The sequence below is a fragment of the Prionailurus viverrinus genome, chromosome D4 (assembly GCF_022837055.1).
Source record: "Prionailurus viverrinus isolate Anna chromosome D4, UM_Priviv_1.0, whole genome shotgun sequence".
Taxonomy (NCBI): Eukaryota; Metazoa; Chordata; class Mammalia; order Carnivora; family Felidae; genus Prionailurus; species Prionailurus viverrinus.
In genome coordinates this window covers 11155880-11175050 of record NC_062573.1, presented here as the reverse complement: position 1 = coordinate 11175050, position 19171 = coordinate 11155880, and the positions used below count along the sequence as shown (strand labels likewise).

General features: G+C 41.9%; 1 protein-coding gene across 4 annotated transcripts in view; it reads right to left on the bottom strand.

Moving 5' to 3' along the window:
- The window catches only part of ASTN2 (astrotactin 2), an 876392-nt gene that overhangs the window by 510637 nt on the left and 346584 nt on the right, over positions 1 to 19171 (bottom strand). For all 4 annotated transcript variants that reach the window (XM_047831063.1, XM_047831064.1, XM_047831066.1 and 1 more), the window contains one exon: positions 12441 to 12587. In XM_047831063.1, the coding sequence (XP_047687019.1) occupies positions 12441 to 12587 (147 nt within the window). The remainder of the gene's footprint in view (positions 1 to 12440; positions 12588 to 19171) is intronic.

Here is a 19171-nt window from a genome sequence, read left to right as displayed (position 1 = left end):
GTGCCACATGCTTGCCTTAGTTTCGTATTCAGTCATTTGACTGCCCTCTGAAGTGGTTTACTGCTGCCATCCCCATTTCACAGATGAGCAAACAGAGGCTTAGAAATGAAATAACTAGCTCAACACTACATGGCTACAAAATATCAGAGCCAAGTATTGAACTTAGGGAGTGTGATTCTATATCCCAGACTCTTAACCAAATTAGACACTGAATAAGCAATTGTAAATGTGCTGACTGCACATTTAACAGCGAGACCTAACTTAGACTAGAAGTAAGGGTAGGATGCCAATGGAAAAAAAAATATTACTGAGTGCCTCATCTTTGCCAAACATTCTACTACTGAATGCTTGACAGATATTATCTCATTTAGTTTCCCTAAGAGGAAGCTATTATCATCATGTCCACTCTACAGATTAGGGAACAGGCCAGAAGGGTTAAGTAACATCTGTAATATCAAATAGCTATTAATTCACAGAGTCAGCATCTCAACCCAGATACATCTAACTCTACAGCCTGATCTCTTAATTACCATCTTGCATTGCCTTTTGTAAGAGCAACTGGGATGTCTACGCTCCCTTGTTTAAATCCTCCATGACCTCCAATCACCTCCTTGAGGGAAGTCCAACAAAAAGACCCTGCTCTCCCATCTGTTCCTCCCATTATTCTTCATCATGCCCCTTGGAGCCTGGGATGCTCTGGATGCTATCTGTTCCTGCCACACCTTTTCCTAGGGTGTCCTCCTTGTCTGGGACATTGTCCTTCTTGTCCTCACTCCATCCTGGATCTCTGACAGAGCAAACATTCTCACTCCCAATCCTGCCCACCCAGCTCCTCCCAATGGGACAAATCCTCTCACTCCCTAAGGCTTTACCTAGATCTGGCCAGCGGAAAATACTCCAAGTTTCCCTGGCAACCTTGCTCACTCTTGTCTACACGCCCTACATGGTTCTGATTATGATTTGCCTTTTGTAGTCTTTTGCTTTATAGCTATCCTGTCACTTTAAATAACAGGCGTGAGCCCTTTGAAGATACGATTTGCATTTACTGAGCACCTGTTATGGGATATTTTCATATCCCTCTTGATTTCATCACCTTCACCTTACAAAATAGAGGCTAAGAGCTTTACTTTTATAGACGGTGGAATTGCTGGCTCAGAGAAGTGAGATGACTCATCTAAGACCCATAGTTAGTAAGTAGAGAGATACAGCACTGAACCTGTGGTTTTCTGATTCTATATCTCACATGCTTTCCTGTCTCACCCTCCTTTAGCACTGACTGTGTTTGAGTTTGTCCTAGAGTGTGAGTTTTACCCTGTATAGGCATTCAGCAAGGGCCAGCTGAAAGTCTTAACGTGTGGATTCACCAATAAAGTCCAAATGGGAATTAAAGTTAAAGCAGAAGAGGGAATGCACAGAAAGTTCAGGAGTGGTTCAGGCTCTGGGGATTATTCAAGCTGCAGGTAAGATGCCCGAGCCTTTAGCAAAGGTTCAGAAAGTTTCCAACAGCTGCCCCCAAACCAGGACGGTGCAGCTGCAGATATATTTGGCTTAGATAATCCAGAGGGGTAGCTGGGGAGGAAAGCCAAACAGCAAGGCTCTGCAGGGCACTAGGGACCGGAGGGAGAAAATGCAGAGAGGCAGGAGGGATGTGCAGGATTTAATTATTCTTCCCATCTCATCATCTCCCCTCTGAATATGATGCATTCTCTCCCTCCCATACTGTTGTTGGCATCCGAGATGTTCAAGGTCCCCTGGCAGCTGAAGCTTCGAACTGGAGATGGGAGGCATCTTTCCCACCATGGCCCGGATCCCCACCACTTCTTTTTTCTTTCCAGCAGCCTTGGGAGCCCACAGTCCCTGCCCAAGCTTGGCTGTGATCCTTCTAAGCTTTCTTCAAATGGCAACTTGTGGGCTGTGAAAGGTTTGCTCAGCTGCCTTAGCTTCGAAGATCCTTGCTCAAGGGGGCTGGCTGGCCACAGAAAGGCCTGGCCAGATAAGACTCAGAAGAGATGTGGATGCTAATGGGATGGATGCATAAAGACTCCAGAGGCCATGTACCCAATGGGATGAATAAAGGGCAACTTTGCAGTCAAAGCTCTACTCCTGAGTTATATCCCCTCTAAAGGGGAATATTTCTCATTCTACTTTTAGAAAGTTATGGCAGGGAGGAATTTTAAGTACCATCTTGTTCCCTTCCCAGATTGTACCAGGAAGAAACAGGCCTGGAGAAGTCGTGGTAGAGCCACAGCCCAAATGCAGTCATCTAATTTTATGTCTACCATGTTCTACAGCCACAAATAATTTTGCTCACCCTCTTCCTGCCTCTATGGCATCAAAGTGCTCACATAAACTTCATGGGCTTTAATTTCCCTTAAATTTAAAGTGAGGATAATGTCTGGATCTACTTCATGAGACATTAGAATGAAAGCGGGTAACCCTTTTCAAGGCACTTAGCAGTGTTCTGTAAACATTGCCAATTATTAATGTTGGTATTAGCTCATCATTGGAATACTTGACCAGCAGGGTCTACATGTATGCACTGACAAGTGCCCATGCCCCTCTAGGAAGCATGGCATCATCCATCACCCACCTTCATGTAAGCATCAATGGCTCTGAGATCCAGCTCAGGCAGCACCCCTCAAGATATCCTCCTCTTAGTACCATTCCCCATCTCCAGCTTGGGGTACTTAGCTGCCCTTCTTTTCTATCCCCACAGCATCCAGCACAACTCTCTCTCTAGGAGAGGTCAGAGAGTGTGTCTTATTCATGTCTCCACCCCTGACATCTACACATGCCATGGAGAAGAGGATGTGCGATATTTGTTAACCAAAGGAAGGAAAGAAAGGCAGAAGAGGGGGGAGAAAACAGGCATTATGTATGAATAAGAAAGTGGTGTTGATAATGAATGTTTATTTAATTTCTTCCTTCTGGCCAAGCTAAGCCTCCCCAAAACTGTACCTTCTACTGATGTGGCCATACCCACTAGGCTCTTTCCAACTCCTTTACTGTCCTCATAAGTAATAAAGTTATGAACAAACAGAAATGGGAAAGCACCACATTCTCATAATCAGACCTATTCTCATAGTTGGCCAAGAGATCCCACATATATCAGCCCATTGACACTCATTTGGGGTAGGGAGTATTAACACTGCTTTTGGGGGTTGCTGGGTGGCTCAGTCAGTTAACATCCAACTGTTGGTATCAGCTCAGGTCATGATCTCATGGTTTGTGAATTTGAGCCCCCACACTGGGCTCCCCACTGACAATGCAGAGCCTGCTTGGAATTCCGTCTCTCTCTCTCTCTCTCTCTCTCTCTCTCTCTCTCTCTCTCTCCCCTTCCCCTACTCAGTCTCTCTGTCTCTCTCAAAATAAACAAATACATTCTAAAAACTATTTAAAAAAAAACCAAAACATTGCTTTTGGATGAGGAAACAGAGGCTCAGGTCAAAAAAAAAAACTGGAAAGCAGAGTAGCTAGGTGTAGAATTCACATCTCCTGGGTCATAGATCAATGCACTTAACCACTGCACCATGTTATCTTCTCTCTCCCAGCACTGTACCACTGCCTCACCCCTACACCACTGTGCAAACACCAAGTCAATAAGGAGGGAACATCGCACTATAATCCCAAGCTCCCTCTCATCAGAGCTCCCATCCATCACTCTCTCCTCCCTGCTGAAAAGTCAAAGTGGTCTTCTGCTCACAATAGCAGAATGGAATTATTAATGAGAAGAAATTACATTTCCCTACCCCTTTCGACCGTCCTCTGCCCCCCATTCCTAGGAACGTATTTTTGGACTCAATGTGCTATCAAAACACAGAAATTAGTCTCTAATTTTGGACGTCAAACTCAGTTATCCCTTTTGTTAGGAAAGGAAATTAATAACAATTCATCCTGGTCAGGAGCCAAGCTAACATCTTAGCACAGAGTGTCATTAAAAAATCCCAACCCAACTGGCTGTTGTGATATCTTTAAAAGCTTCAACATGTTCAGCCGCTTAGAGTGGTTTTCCAGAGTTTATTCTCCCTCAAGCCCCTTGTCACTTTTAACCTGGGGATCAGTTACTATTTAAGGAAGAAATAGCTTGAAGCATTTTTTTTTTCCTTCCATGGTTTTGTAGATTTAGGCTTTTCTAATAAAGAGGTTTGAGGGGGAAAAAAGCAGATTCTACTCTAGGGGGTATCCACCGCCCCAAGCAACAGCTCCAGGCCATTGCTGAGTGAGTTGCCCATTAAGTACCAGAAGAGGAAGAAGGCAAAGAAGTTTTCACAGTTTATAATTATATTACCAGTTTCATTACAGATCTCATTTTAATTCTGACTGAAACCTAGCCTTGCCTTCTCCCTGCACTCTCTCATGTATAGTTATTAAATCTGGGTTGGAGTTCAACCTATTCTTCCTGATTTCAGCATATTAATATGGTTTATTGGTATTTCATTGCCACCTCCCCCCTCTCTGCCCCCCCCCCCAAGGTGTTCTGAATCTCAGCTCAATTTATATTTTCCCCTCTTCCTGGGCTCCTGGATAAAGCTGGTTTCATTTTGGTGCTGGGGGGAGAAATGTGATTTTGATTGGAGTTTCTTATCTTTGGGGATGGGAGGAAAAACTGTGGGGAATGAAGTCAATCACAAGAGAGGCAAACTCAGATTTTGTGCACCGTCATTCCCCCGGATATATCTTCTTAGGTTATCTAGGTTCACCTGCCTGCCCCACCTCCCTTCATTTCACAGACACAATTTATTATATGTCTGCTGAAGCCTCTGTTAGACCTCACAGTAGGGTAGGACATGAATAAGCTGTGGCCTTTGACCTTGAGGAAATTTAAGTCTAGCTAGTGAAATCACTTCATTTTTTGGTTTTCTTTCTTTCTTTCTTTCTTTCATTCACTCATTCATTCATTCATTCAGTGAATGCTGTTTGGTTGCACAAACTCTGATTTAGACACTGTCCTAGGTGCTGAATATAATGAGCAAAACAAATAAAATCTTTAGCCTCATGGAGCTTACAACTTAGTGGGAAAGACCAACATGAACTAGATAATATATAATTACCAACTTAAATAATTGGAATAAAGGAATAGAGCAGGGGTTGTGGAGAATAATTACTAAGGGATCTAAAAGAGGCAGGGATATGAAAAGAGGAAGTCAATCACTTTAGGGTAAATAAATTTGTCCAGAAGAAACTGGGGAGGTAGGGAAAATGTTTTCCAGGCAGTAGGAACAACTTGTGCAAAGGTCCTGAGGTAGGAGACAGCTAAGGATATTTAAGGAACCCACATAAAGACAGTGGAGTAAGTTGAGGCTGCTGGATGGAGAGGTAGGTAGGGACCTGATCTTGCAGGAGCTTAAGAGCCATGTTAAGAAGTTCAGTATTTACAATTATAGTAAGAGGTACTTGAACAGGTTTTATGAGAAAATGCAGTATGCTGAGATTGCTGATTTTAAAATATCAACTCTGTTTGTATTGTTGAAAACAGACTGGAGAGGAGTCAGATTTAACTCAGGAGGCCAGTTCTTAGGACTATGGCAGTTGTTCCAATGACACATTCATAACAAAAACAGTGATGGGAGGTAGGCTGTGGGGTTATTAAAAAGGCAGAAATATAGTTCTATCTAGTTTTCAAGGAAGGGGGTTTTGATAAACAGGGTTTTCTGGAGGAAAGAGAAAATTAAGTTAGGCCATGGAGATGGGTAGAGTTGCAATATATGGAAACTAGGAAGGGCACTTCTGGTGGAGAGAAACACTTAAGCAAATGTACATAGGAAGACACAAGGCAAAGTAGCCTATCTGTCATAACAGCAACAAATGTGTGCAAAGTAGTGAAGGGCAAACAAGGCGGTGACCCTGCTATGGAGAACTTTCATTCCTGAACATGTTCTATGGCACTCAAAGGTCTGCAATTAGCACTGAACATTTTAAAACCAAGCCCCAGATGGTGCCACAGAGCAGAAGGTCCAAGGAACTCCTCTCTTTATACAGGTTTCTTTGCAGTTTGTGACTAAGCAGCCACCTTCAGTGTGGTGTAATTTTTCCTTCCTTAAGTTGAAAATACTCCTCCCATGTATTCAAATCACTGCAAACTAGCTCTGGAGCTGGTTATAACCTCATTCTTCATTAAAGGCACAAAGCCATATAAGATTAGCTCACTCTCTTGGGTTGAAAGACATGAAGTAGGGGTGGAAGCAAATATAGATTGAGATTCATCATATAAAATTTTTGTTTTCAAAAGCAGCTACACGTGGCATAATAATGAGCTAGGCCATCCTAATGATAAACATTTCCACTTCAGGTTTTCACAGGCTGGTAAGGAACCCTCAGACCCCAAATTCCTCATAGAAAACAAAGGGGATTTGAAATATCACCTAGTCTAACCCAAAGGTGAGACCAACAACTTAACTTTATCTTAACATATAAATATTTTAGCATGAATATTTTGATGTAATGAACGTATCAACACAAAAATACTGTGTGTGCATATGTGTGTGTGTGTTTAGTCAGGTAAAGTATTCAAGAGACACTCCCTAGCTTTCACTCATTCCTGAGTTTCATTCCATTCCTGGGCTAAGGCAAAGAGTGGGTGCCACCCAAGAATGAGGTTGTGAAGAATAAACAAACATAATTTGAAAGTCCTAAAAAAATTTAAGTGTTTTAAAAATTTATATTCTGATAAAATGGCTCTGAATCAAAATACCATGTACCCAAGTCAAACCCATTTCTTCCCTTTTCTTCTATGGCTTCATAGAAATGTGGTCATCCATTCTTAGGAAATTTCCTATGATGGGGAACTCCTTACCTTGCAATGACCCCCTTCCAGTATTAAACAAAAGTGATAACAACCACTAACATTTATACGATTTACTGAGCCATTACTAGATCTCTGGTACTGAGCTAAAAGCTTTATGAGCATTATTTCATTTATTCTGCACAATAACTCTACGGGATAAGTACTGCTATTATCCCCACTTTATAGATAATGAAGCTGAAGCTCAGAAAGTGAAGACATTTTCAGATGAAGGATCAATTTTACTTCATCACTGACCACCTCATCACCCATCTAGCTCTAATTTTTCTTCCTGGGGACTCCCAAGTCTGTCCCCTTTTCAAAACCAATAATAATGACCATGGTTATATTTGTCAAAGAGTGGGGCATGGAAGGACCTCGGACCAGGGGTTCAGGTACATTTGGGCTCTCATGTGTTGCTTCACTTCTGTGTGTTAATCTGGCTAAATCACTTAACATCTCTGCATTTACATCCATGTATGCAAATGAAGATGCTAAATGCTGCCTCACAGTTCTGCTATGAGACTGGAATGAGTAAATAACTCCATGAAAATGTTTGAACACTGCCATATTTATAACAGACTTACTCAATAATATTGGGTTCACTTTTTGTTTAGGTTCCTTCAATTCTTCTTATAGAATGATTCCTTCAGTCATTAGGTATCCACAGTGTTTTTCCAATCTCTCAACTGTGAAGCCTCTCCTTTGGACAACTTCCAATATATCACTCACCTTCTCAAAGCACCAGAACAGAACAGACTATAAGAGAGAACTCTAGGTGTACTGTTATTTGTCTACACTAGAGTGGAGCCATCTCACTCACTTAATCTAAACAACTTACTCCTTTAAAAGTTGCCTCTTTGGGGCACCTGGGTGGCTCAGTCAGGTAAGTATCCGACTTCGGCTCAGGTCATGATCTTGTAGTTCATGAGTTTGAGCCCCACATCAGGCTCTCTGCTGTCAGCATGGAGCCCACTTTGGATCCTCTGTCCCTGGTCTCTCTCTGCCCCTCCCCCTCTCTCTTTCTCACTGTCCTCTCAAAAATAAATAAACATAAAAAAATTAAGAGTTGCCTCTTCTATTAGCTTGCTGTAGTGTCAGAATATTGGGTAAATATACCCTGACTTACACTGGGAGCCTCAAGAGATGCACAAACCAACATCTCAAATAAGATAAGCTTTTTTTTTAACGTTTATTTATTTTTGAGACAGAGAGAGACAGAGCATGAAGGGGGGAGGGGCAGAGAGAGAAGGAGACACAGAATCGGAAGCAGCCTCCAGGCTCTGAGCCATCAGCCCAGAGCCCGATGCGGGGCTCGAACTCACGAACCATGAGATCGTGACCTGGGCTGAAGTCGGACGCCTAACCGACTGCGCCACCCAGGCGCCCCAAGCTTTTAAAACTAACTTGTAACCATTCATCCACAATGCCACCTACATGACAATCTGGATGAAGCCTGGATCCATGTACATTATCAGGTCTGCGTTGTTATAAAACTCATAGTCGCCATTTACATTGCATTCAGTGCTATGGACAATCACTGGAGCTACAGCATGAGGCAGCTCCATTAATATGACATTGACACAGTAAAAGATGGAAGAAACCAAAGCCCTTTATCAGGAGTCCCTGTGGTTCCAAGGAGTTATTACATTATTATATGTTATTATAAAAGTAACATTTACAGAGATATTAATGCAACTCTCAAACTTCTGTTAATTGATCACACAGAGTTCATATTAAGAATATTAGTATATAGGCTCCACCCCTAGAGACTGTGATTCACTAGCTCTAAGACTCATCAGCCCAAATGACCAAAATGCTTATAACTAACAGTCCACAGCAGAAAAAACAGCTAGATTCAAGGAGTTTGGACACAAATCTAATTTATCTCTTCACTGTGTACTTAGCAGGGCAAAAAGCCTCTAGTGGCCTTGAGAAGACCCAGACAAAGAAAGGGGTGATATTTGCCAAGGGTTTGGATGAGGGCTATTGCTCTTGCCAGTTAGGATATGGAAAAGTGCCACGTTGTGCTGGCCTTTACCTATAACGGGCAGTAAGTATCAAGTACAACGATACCATAACACAACTGCAGAATACTTTTTTTTGAAGACCCGCCCCATTACTCAACCCCACGCCCCATATGTCAGCACCACGGACAGCTCAACACATATGGCTGGATGAGTGCTCTCCCTAAGGGCTGACAAGTTGGTAGCTTAAGGTTTATGGGGAAGGTAAGAAAACTGAGAGCTGTCTTAGCCACTTAGCCATGGTCCTTGAGTGGCTTTGTCTCAGTGGAGTCCTTCCCACTCGATGGGGGCTGCTTTCATCCTGATAGGCTTTATTGTGTGTGATGTTGTTTATAACTCAGACAGTGGCCTTTTAAGGTAGGGGCATATATATATGATTGAATTGTACACTTGCATTCTGTTTTCTTTACTGTATGTATGTCATATATCGATGAATTTACAAATATTAATGCCAACTGATAATAAAGGTTCAGGAAAATAGACATCATCATCACTTACCCTCTTGCCTCCCTACACAACACTCCTGCATCTCCAGAAATCAGAGCTAGAGACCTCACTAGTCGAATTCATATAAATTATTCTTGGTTAGGCCCTGCTCCACCCCCACAGAAAACCGGATTCCACTCTTTTTCAAGTCCTAGTTTTCTTATCTGTCAAATGGGGATAATAAAGATCACTTTGAAGAGCTGTTGGGGGAATGGGATGTGCAATCCATATAGATTATCCACCCACAGGAAGCACTGGGATCATGCTGGGAAAGGTCTGCTTGCCTAGAACTGGACAGCCATCGACCTGACTGTAAGTATTCACTGCTCTAAGAATTCCTGTTCAACCCCAGAAGTACCATAATAGATTGGTACTGTTTGATTCTATCAGAATCTATTAGAATAGAAGAATCCCATTTATTTAGTTTCTTATGCCTTCTTGTCCTGCCATGTACCAGCTTCTGATGTCTCTTCCTTTATGGATCATTTTAAGAATAAGAGTAGCAAGCTATGGAGATTTTTCGAGCAATCACCATGTTTTAGATATTTTATAGGTATTTTATATACATTATGTCATTCAATCTTTTCAAAATAATCTCCATTTTACAGATGAGAAAAATTGAGACATAGGGAGCTTCACTGATTCTCCTATATTTCATAGCAACTAAACAAGAAAACTGAGATATTAACCTAAACATATTCATTTCAAAGGGTACATTCCTAACCAAGACAATGCAGCATGTAGGGGAAGGGGGTTCCATTACACCTTGAGACTGAGATCCTTTTGGGCTAGGTCCTCTATCATTGCCTACTATGTTTGTGTCATCGCATCCCTAGGATTTGTAAACTCCATTGTCATTGTCAATTAGCCTTGATCTGTAAGCATTTTCTGCCTTAGTTTTCCTTGATTCAGTCTCCCCTTTCTTCTTAGAGATCTAATATAACAGCCCATAGGGCCATTCATAAGTCTGCTTTAATTCAGGTTTCATGCATTCATTCATCACATATTTACTAAGCATCCACCATGGACCAGGTATTGTGCTAATCATCAGGAATACAAGATCTCTCCCAGAAGACACATCTCCTGCCCCCAAAGAGATTCCAGTCTACAGGCAGAAACAGACAACTCTACAGGAAGTTGTAAAGTTTTAAGTTTATGACAGAGGTCGGAATAAGGACCACTGAGAAAGGGCACCTGTTATCTCACCACATTTTTCTCTGTCCTTCCAAGCCATCACAACACTTTTCGAGTTTTCTTGGGCGATCCCTTGATTTTGCAATTTCACAACTACATGTTCTCTGAAAATCTGATAAATGTGGAATTGTAGGCTTCACAATAATCCAATGAGATAGGTATTATTATCATACCATTTTATAGATGCAGACTGAGGCTCTGAGAGGTGAGTCATTCACTTGGCTATAGAAATGGCAGATAACAGAACAACTATTTGAATTCATGTTTGTATTATTCTATACCCTCTGCTCTTAACCTCTAAACTATTTACCATGACCTTGAGAAGGTTACTTAGACTCCTTAGGAGCTCAATGTCTACAAGCATGAAAATAAATATTCAAAACTCGAATGTTGCTAAGGCCTATCGTTCTACAGTTAAAGTGTAGGGACTGGTAACACTAAAAGTTAAGATCACATGCCTTAAATGGTGGCCAAACTTGTCCTATTGGTTTTTCCAAACTCATTGTTTATTACTCTTAGTCTTTCATCTCCACCCAGGTTCTGGCAATTCTTCCCATCCCAATCTCCATGAACCTATAAGACCTAGATGCTTCTGTACATTTGCTTCCTTCTGCTTCCCTCTGCTATCCTTTTGTTATCTTACACTCAAAGTTGCACCTGTCATATGTACACATATGATTTGATAGAATTGAATCAAAAATGTTATGTTTAGGACCGGAAGCCAAGTGCATGTATATAAAATAAGAAATACTGAACTTCGTTGTAGTTCAGGTGAAAAACAAGTAGAGGCTAGTTTACATGGTGAAGTGGGAGCCATCACAGGATGCATTAATAGAAGTCTGAATGTTTCAGAGAAAGGAGGTAATCATTCAACTTTGGACAAAACATATGGAAGGGATTGGTGCTAGATCTGAACATGAACTTAAAAGGTAAAGATAAAATTGAATTATATTGAGATAAGGCTGACAACTATTGAGTAAGGATCTCAAAAATATTCAATACAGATCCAATTGCAAAAATATTTTTTTTAAATAATGGGACTAATATGGTGTTGGAAGTCAGAAGGGTGGTTACCTCTGGGAAGGCATTAACTGGGAATGAACATAAGGAAGCTGGGAATGTATTATGGTTTGATCTGGATGGACTCTTACGTAAAAATTTAAGCTGCATACTTAATATATCTTCTTTATTATATTTATGATAACCTTCATACACTTAAAAATAGTAATGCCAAGCACTTGGACAAGCAATTGAGGAAATAGGTGCCATCGCATCCTACTGGAGCATGTAAACTGGAACATCTTTCTGGAGGACACTTTAACAATAGCTATCAAGAACCTTAATCAGTTTCTTGGGCCATGCTTTTTTTGCAAATGATAACAAAGACTACAGTGTCTCACTAATTCAAATTAATTGCGTGAAGAGTAAACGGTAGGATATAACATACTTGTAAAGTACATCTACACGGAATGAGATAAGAGTATTCTCCAGGACATTCAGGAAATTCCAACGAAGCTCATATGATCTTCTCGGTCATATTTTTTAATTAGCAAATAGTATTTGGGGAGGGGATATTTTTAGTTAGGAATAGGATTTGCAAGCATAATAAGAAGCAGGAGGTTCTCTGAAGTAGCTCAGTCTCCCTGCACTCACATTTGAATTCTTCCTTAATTTAACAAATCTTATCCTTGCCCACGGCAAAAAAAAAAAAAAAAAAAAAAAAAAAAAAAAAAAAAACCAAAAAACAAAACAGTCTGTAGTTCCATTAGAATAACCCAGGATTCTAAATCATAAGGGCTTCTTCCAAGGCCTTTGGAATGTTTTTTTGTTTGTTTGTTTGTTTGTTTTGGTAATCTGATTGTGAAGTTGGGCTATGCATGGAGGACATTTGACCAGACAGGGGTGCAAGGTGACGAGCAGGTAATGGGGCATCTTTTATGCTTGGTTCTTACCATCTGCAATGAAGTGCTCAGGCACATGCAGAGTCACTTTCACGGTCAGTGGACAGGACATCTGACTGCCACACACCATGGCCAGGATGCAGGAGCTCACAGCAATCAATGTCAAGGCCGTCTTATTCACTGGGCTTTTCAGCAAACCTAATAACAAAAATACAACACAAAGATACATAAATCCAGGAGGTGAGAAAATAGGGATAGCATGGAATTTGGGAATCCTGTTATTTTCCAAATGGGAAGCTGGAAAAAGAAACCATATTTTCCAACATCTGTGCTTGCAATGACATCTCAGTGGCCTTTGTTGGGTCTCAACTTAACTCTCTGCAAAATGGGCTTATCATCCCCTTTGGTACAGATGAAAAAAACGAGCTTCCTGAAAACTGTGGTAATTCCCTCTCCTCCCCTCTCAATTAGGCTGGTTGTTTTTGGTAATTATTAAAAAATATTAAACTCTCTACTAGTTTTAGGAGCAAGTAGGAAGAAGTGAGAAGTGTTGAATTTGCAGAGCCCAGTGGAATGAACACGGGCTTTACAGTCTGACAACCGTGGGTTCAAATCTGGGCTTTAGCCTCAGTGGCTGTGTGACCTGTTTCATTCTCTGAACCTCAGTTTTCTTACACGTCTGATGAGAGTAGTAAGAAACAGCTCACAGGTTGTTGTGATGATTATGTGGCATAGTGTAGACACAATGTCTATCATCTAACAGGGTCTCACAGACTGTTAGAAGCTCTTCAGTTCACATTAGTGTTGCAGGCATTTATTGAGCACCTACTATGGAGATACATAGCAGCGCGAGAAGAGTTTTTGCTCTCCGGGAGCTTACAGGCTAGGGGGCTTATCCCCAGCTAATTAGACTCCAAGGCAAGTTGTGTTAAGGAACTAGCAGAGAGGGTGTAAGATGTGAAGGGGAGATTTGCCTGAGAAAATTAAAGGCAATTTAATAGATGCAATAGAATGAGTAGATTGGATTTGCATGGACAGCAAAGCACTGGGCCAGCAGAGCAATTCTGTTGTCTGTGTCCTAAGCCCCCACTGTGTCTCATTCTTTAGGTCTTGCTATTGACAACTACTTTAAAGGTTTTGATAACATTTTTAGAACAATGGGTCCCAAATTTCTATCACCTACTAGGCTCTTTTGAGCAAACCTTTATTCCCAAGTCTCCTAGACATCTCCCTACAGTAGTCTCAGGGGCATGACATAAATGTGTTCAAAAGTGAACACATTATCTTCTCCTTAAAGCTCCCTCCTCTTCCTTATCCTTCTTATTCTCCTCCTCCTGTTCTTCCTTCTTCTCCTCCTGAGCTCCCAAACTTATTGAAAATACCACCATTTAAACTGGCAAGAAACTTAGACATCCTTCATGCTTGTCTTCTTCCTTTACAGCATCTGCACAGCCATGCAGTTCTATTTATTCTTTTTTTAAAAGTTTATTTATTTATTTTAAGATGGGGGGGGGAGCACAGAGAGGGAGGGAGAGAGAGAATCCCAAGCAGGCTCTGCACTGTCAGCATGGATCTTGATGTGGGGCTTGATCTCACAAACTACGGGATCATGACTTGAGCCAAAATCAAGAGTCCGAACTTAACCAACTGAGCCACCCAGGTGCCCCTTTATTCTATGTCCTTATCATTTTCACCTGTTTCCCCACATCTCTTCTGTTCTCTGCTTATGAAATGAGGGAGGTTTGGGCACATCTTCCCATCTCATTCCCTGCTGGAACCCCTTGAGACTGTTTTACACCTCTGGGCACAGGATGCCTTCCATTCTCATTAGCCTGGCATTCAAGGCCTTTCATGGTGGGTCTCTGCACTCACACCTCCTGTCGCCCTCCCCTACCTGACAGAGGTATGGGCAGGGCTGCATAACTACAGTGCCACCACAGTCAACACTTCATCACGCTAATATCATAGGTGTTATTTCTTTTTAAAATTTTTTTTAATATTTATTTTTGAGACACACACACACACACACACACACACACACACACACAGAGTGAAAGTGGGGGAGGGGCAGAGAGAGAGGGAAACATGGAATCTGAAGCAGGCTCCAAGCTCCGAGCTGTAAGCACAGAGCCTCACATGGGTATTGAACCCACATACCATGAGATCATGATCTGTGCCCAAGTTGGACGCTTAACCGACTGAGCCACACAGGCGCCCTGACAGATATTATTTCTTTTGCATAGAACCCCACTTGTTACCTTATCCTTCATCACTGAGATTAATCACAAATGTAAATTCCTCTCCCTCTAGGCAAACAAACAGCCTACGTTTGTTGTGTTTCTCAAAATATCTCACTCCAACATTAGATTCTAGTAACTGGATGGTAAGCTCAGGTGCCATATCCTTTGCCTACCATTGATCCCAATGGCTAGCACAGTGTCTGGGACGTGGTAGAATCTCAGCAAATACATCCCAACTTCCAGGGATGATAGTAACATGTTAGTAAGCAGATAAGGTGTTGACCAGTCGAAAAGCAGGCCAGCCATAAGCCAGCTGTATTGCTAGACTGGTGGATCCTAATGGAATAAGAGCCCTTATGGACAGCTTTTGGATTTTTTTGTATGCCTATATAATTTTTTCTTAATAAACAGTGAGATTCTTGAAGGAAGGCACCCCATCTTCACCATCTTTACATCTCTCATGCTAAACTTACTTCCTGGAACCTATAAGTTCTTTGATTTAAGAACAGCATCTTTATCTTTATTGCTAGTCCTAGTACAAGGCATAACTTTTGGTAGAGACTATTCATCTATTTGCTATATTTGTTGGATATATGTTAGATGGAATGGCAAGTAAGATTTAAAAAGCTGCTTCTGGTGTCAGGTGGATGGGAAGTCCCTAAGCCTAAAATGACCACTGGAAGAAAAGGAACAAATTTTCTCTCTTCCTGGGAGCCACAAAAAAGCTGTTTCAAACTCTGAACTATACAGTTTAGTACCTAAATAACATAAGCTAGCTAGCATCCAAGTTTTATACTAGAAAGGGTATGGACTAGGAGTCAGTGCTTTGTGTAAGTCTTTCCTTAAAAAGTCAACATGTTACCCCAAGTCTAGATATTTAACAACCTCCCCTCCTTCCCCCGCAAAGAACACTTAGCAGCAGCACTGAGTTTCCACTCTAGATTCTGTAGAGTCTGTTCTCAGGGGACGAACATGTAAGGATGAGTCCAGCATGAACACATTCTTGGGAAGGGGAACTGGAGAGTGAGATAAGGAAGGTACATGTTCCTGGCATTGGGGAAGCAGATGCCCTGGATGGACAACAGCATCCTGTGGGTCTCTGAGAAGGCACCTCCCAGACTTGCCTCCATATGGCAGCACAAATGGAGATGACCAAGACTTTCCTTTTGCTAATTAACCAGCTACCAGAAATGCTGCCCAGCCCTCGCTGGGCTGATTTCTGGTTGGGAGATGAGGACTTATGGGCAGGTGTGGGATTGCTTGTACTATCTCTCTGGACTCACACCAGGCTAACTGCTTCCCCTAGGTCATTTAAACCTTCACAGTAATCCACAATCTTTAGGAGTCAGTGGGGAGGGGAGTGAAGGTATGTTGTTAGCTTATTGCCTCTCAGTTTTATCATCTGGAAAATAGGAGGGAGACGACACATCCTTCAAGAGTGTTGTGAGACCTAATGAGACAGCACACGTTAAATGCCTACCACAGTTTTTGGCACATGGTAGGCCCTCGCAAATGATCATTTCCAAGCCAGGTATCAGTATTTATCTAATCATTGATGGCAGAAACCAGTACTCATTTACTTCTTTGTCCAACACATTGACAGAACATATTATGAAATGAATTATTCTTTAGAAACCAAAGACAGAAACGGTGGATATAGTGGGGGAGAGTCCTAAGAAGAGGGAGGGAGTGGAGGGGAGAATGTGAATGAACAGTGTCCTGGGGAAGCCATTTATTCAGCAAATGCCTGAATTGCTACAGCTGCCTCTGAAGTCCAGGAAGAAGAAAGCACACAGGTCAAGTCTGCACTTGGGCCAGATGCCTGTGGAGCTGCCATGGGGCTTGGGGAGTTTCCATGGCAACTGAATCTGGCAGAAACTTCACAGTGGAACTCAAACAGAGGTGACTTCTTAAGAGTTCCTGGCCCAACGAGCTGATCATTAGCATTTAGCTCTGAGTAAGAGCTGTAGACAGTGGCAAGGTAGAAACTATCTTTCCCATAAAAACCACATCCTTCTCATCCAGGCCCTGTATTGCATCACAGGAAGCCGAGACAGGGAGGAGAAACTCCCTTTACAGAGTGTTTACTATGATTCAGGCACTACGCCTAGCACTCACATCTATCCGACCATTCACCCATCCAACCAGTTTTTACCGAGCATCGCCTCTTTCTCCATATTGTTCTAGGCAAAGAGGGAATGACAATGAACACAAGGCAACCAATGTCCTTGAAGCTTACATTTTGGTGAAGCAAATTCACCTCATTTAATCCTTATAACAAACTGCTACTATCATGCCCATTTTACACATAGACAGAGGGACAGAACAACCAAATGACTTTCTAAGGTCACTCAACTTGTACATGGCAGAGGCAAGACTAGAACCAGCACTTTCCAACCTTTCCCCCATATCATGCCACCTTCCACTTCACCACAGAATAAAGGTCCCACCAAGGCATCATGTAGTTGCAGAAAGAGCATGACCTCTAAAGCTAGACCTGCTTGTGTTCAAATCCTGGCTTCACCACTAAGTCTCCACGTGACACTTGCCAGTGGGTCTAACCCTAAAAGGACAAAATATTTCCATCTGAAAAATGGAGGAGTGCTCTTCTTTCAGAGCTAATATGAGGACAAAACAGAACTCTATGCAACTGGAAAAAAAATCAATAAATGACAGCTTCAGATCAATAACTGATAGCTCCAGATCATAACAGGAGCATCGCCAAATGCCCAGGGTCACGGGTATTCTTGTTTCACATTCCAGTTCGCAGTGCCCTCCCCATCACTTGCAAGAGAGAGCACTGTGCTGTAGGAATAGAATTACACCAGGGTGTATTGATTGTTGGAACTGGAGAAAGTTAATAATCTAATTTCCCTTTCGTTTCCCCTCCCTCTTACCACTCAACTCCTCTCATGGCAGCAGAGAATGGCATAAAATGCATTGCTTGAGAAATTCGACCGGAAATAACTCGGCATTGTTGATCCACACGCTGCCTATAATTTGGGGTTTGATTGATTCTCAGTTTGGAGATGCCAGGTTGAGAGAAGAAAATCAAATTTAAGTTAAATCTGGAATTGAATCAATCACATTTTACAATGAAGAAAATAGATCTAACCCCATCAGACCACTGTGTGCAGAAAACTTAAAGCTGCTATACTTCCATTGAATCCTTCCTCCCGATATCTCTGGGGGACAAAAAACTAGGTCCCAAGCTGAGAAATCATTTCTTCCTCTAAATGGCATATGGGGTTGGGGTGAGGGACAGGGACTTGAAGATCTCAGGACATTAGGGCGGAGGAGGGCAATTGGTAGAAAAGTCACTTAGAATAGGATGAAGAGGCTGGGTTTTGGAGACTTAAATCCAGACTCTTCCATTTAATGGCTATCTAACTTGTGGCAAGTTACCTACACTCCCAGAGCCTCAGTGTTCTAATCTATGAAATGGCAATCATAACCCATAACTGGTGGAAAAGCTGTTTAGATTAAATGTGAGATCATAATTGTAACATTAAACACATGTACTTTATCTTTCCTTTCATCTCAAGTCTTCAAATTCCCACTGCCTACAGATCTCAGCAGGACATATGGCTCTTTGGCTTACACTGGAATTCTGGCTTTTATACTTAGCTGCTGGCCTTCATGCACAAGTCACCTAACTCCTCTAAGCCTCAATGTCTTTATCTGAGAAGCTGTTCATTCAATAAGTAGTTATTTAATGTGCATCTACTATGTGCCAGACCTCATCTTTTGTGCCCTATTATTTCCAGCGTCTGTAAGTGTGTCTGAATATATATTAGGTGTTCAATAAACGTCTATTTACTGAATGAGTGAATGCATGAATGAATGAATGAATGAATGCCTAACTATCATTTTCCATTCTACCAAGAGATGTCAGTACTGGACTACTGTTACTGGTTCCTTTCTAGTCAAATGTATGCATTCATTCTCTTTGGCAATGATTGGTCCCCTGCCCCCCACCACCACCTTCCAGCTAGAGATCATACGAAAAGCCCTTGATAGGCTGCTAAACCTCACGCATATCAGGGTGGCCCCTGCAGATGGCTGGTGTTCCCCACTAACTTCAATGAATGCCTCTTGGGATTCCTGCCACACCTGAGCTCCAGCACCTCTGTGCTTCTTTGTGTGTTTCTGGAAACGAAAATTGGGACACACTGTCTGACAAATACAAGAGTCACGATGGAGGCAGGAGGAAAGAATATTTATAAGTGTGACTTTCTGAGAATTCTACATAAGGTGGCCCCCTAGCCTCAGCCTTACTCGTGGCTGGAGTGTATACATAATACTTTAGTACGATGTGTCAATATGGGGCATTCTACTCCTCCCATTCACCCCCACTTTGCCCACCTGGGATTAACTCTCTCCTCATCTCCTTCTCTCTATCTTTGCCATGAACTAGTTTCTTATGTTCTCTGGCTCTTTGACCGTGGCACTCTCAAATACACGGCATCCTTGAAACCATTTGTAGTTTTCCCAATCTCCCATCTTTCATAGGGTTTTCCTTTGTAGGATCTGTGCCAGTGT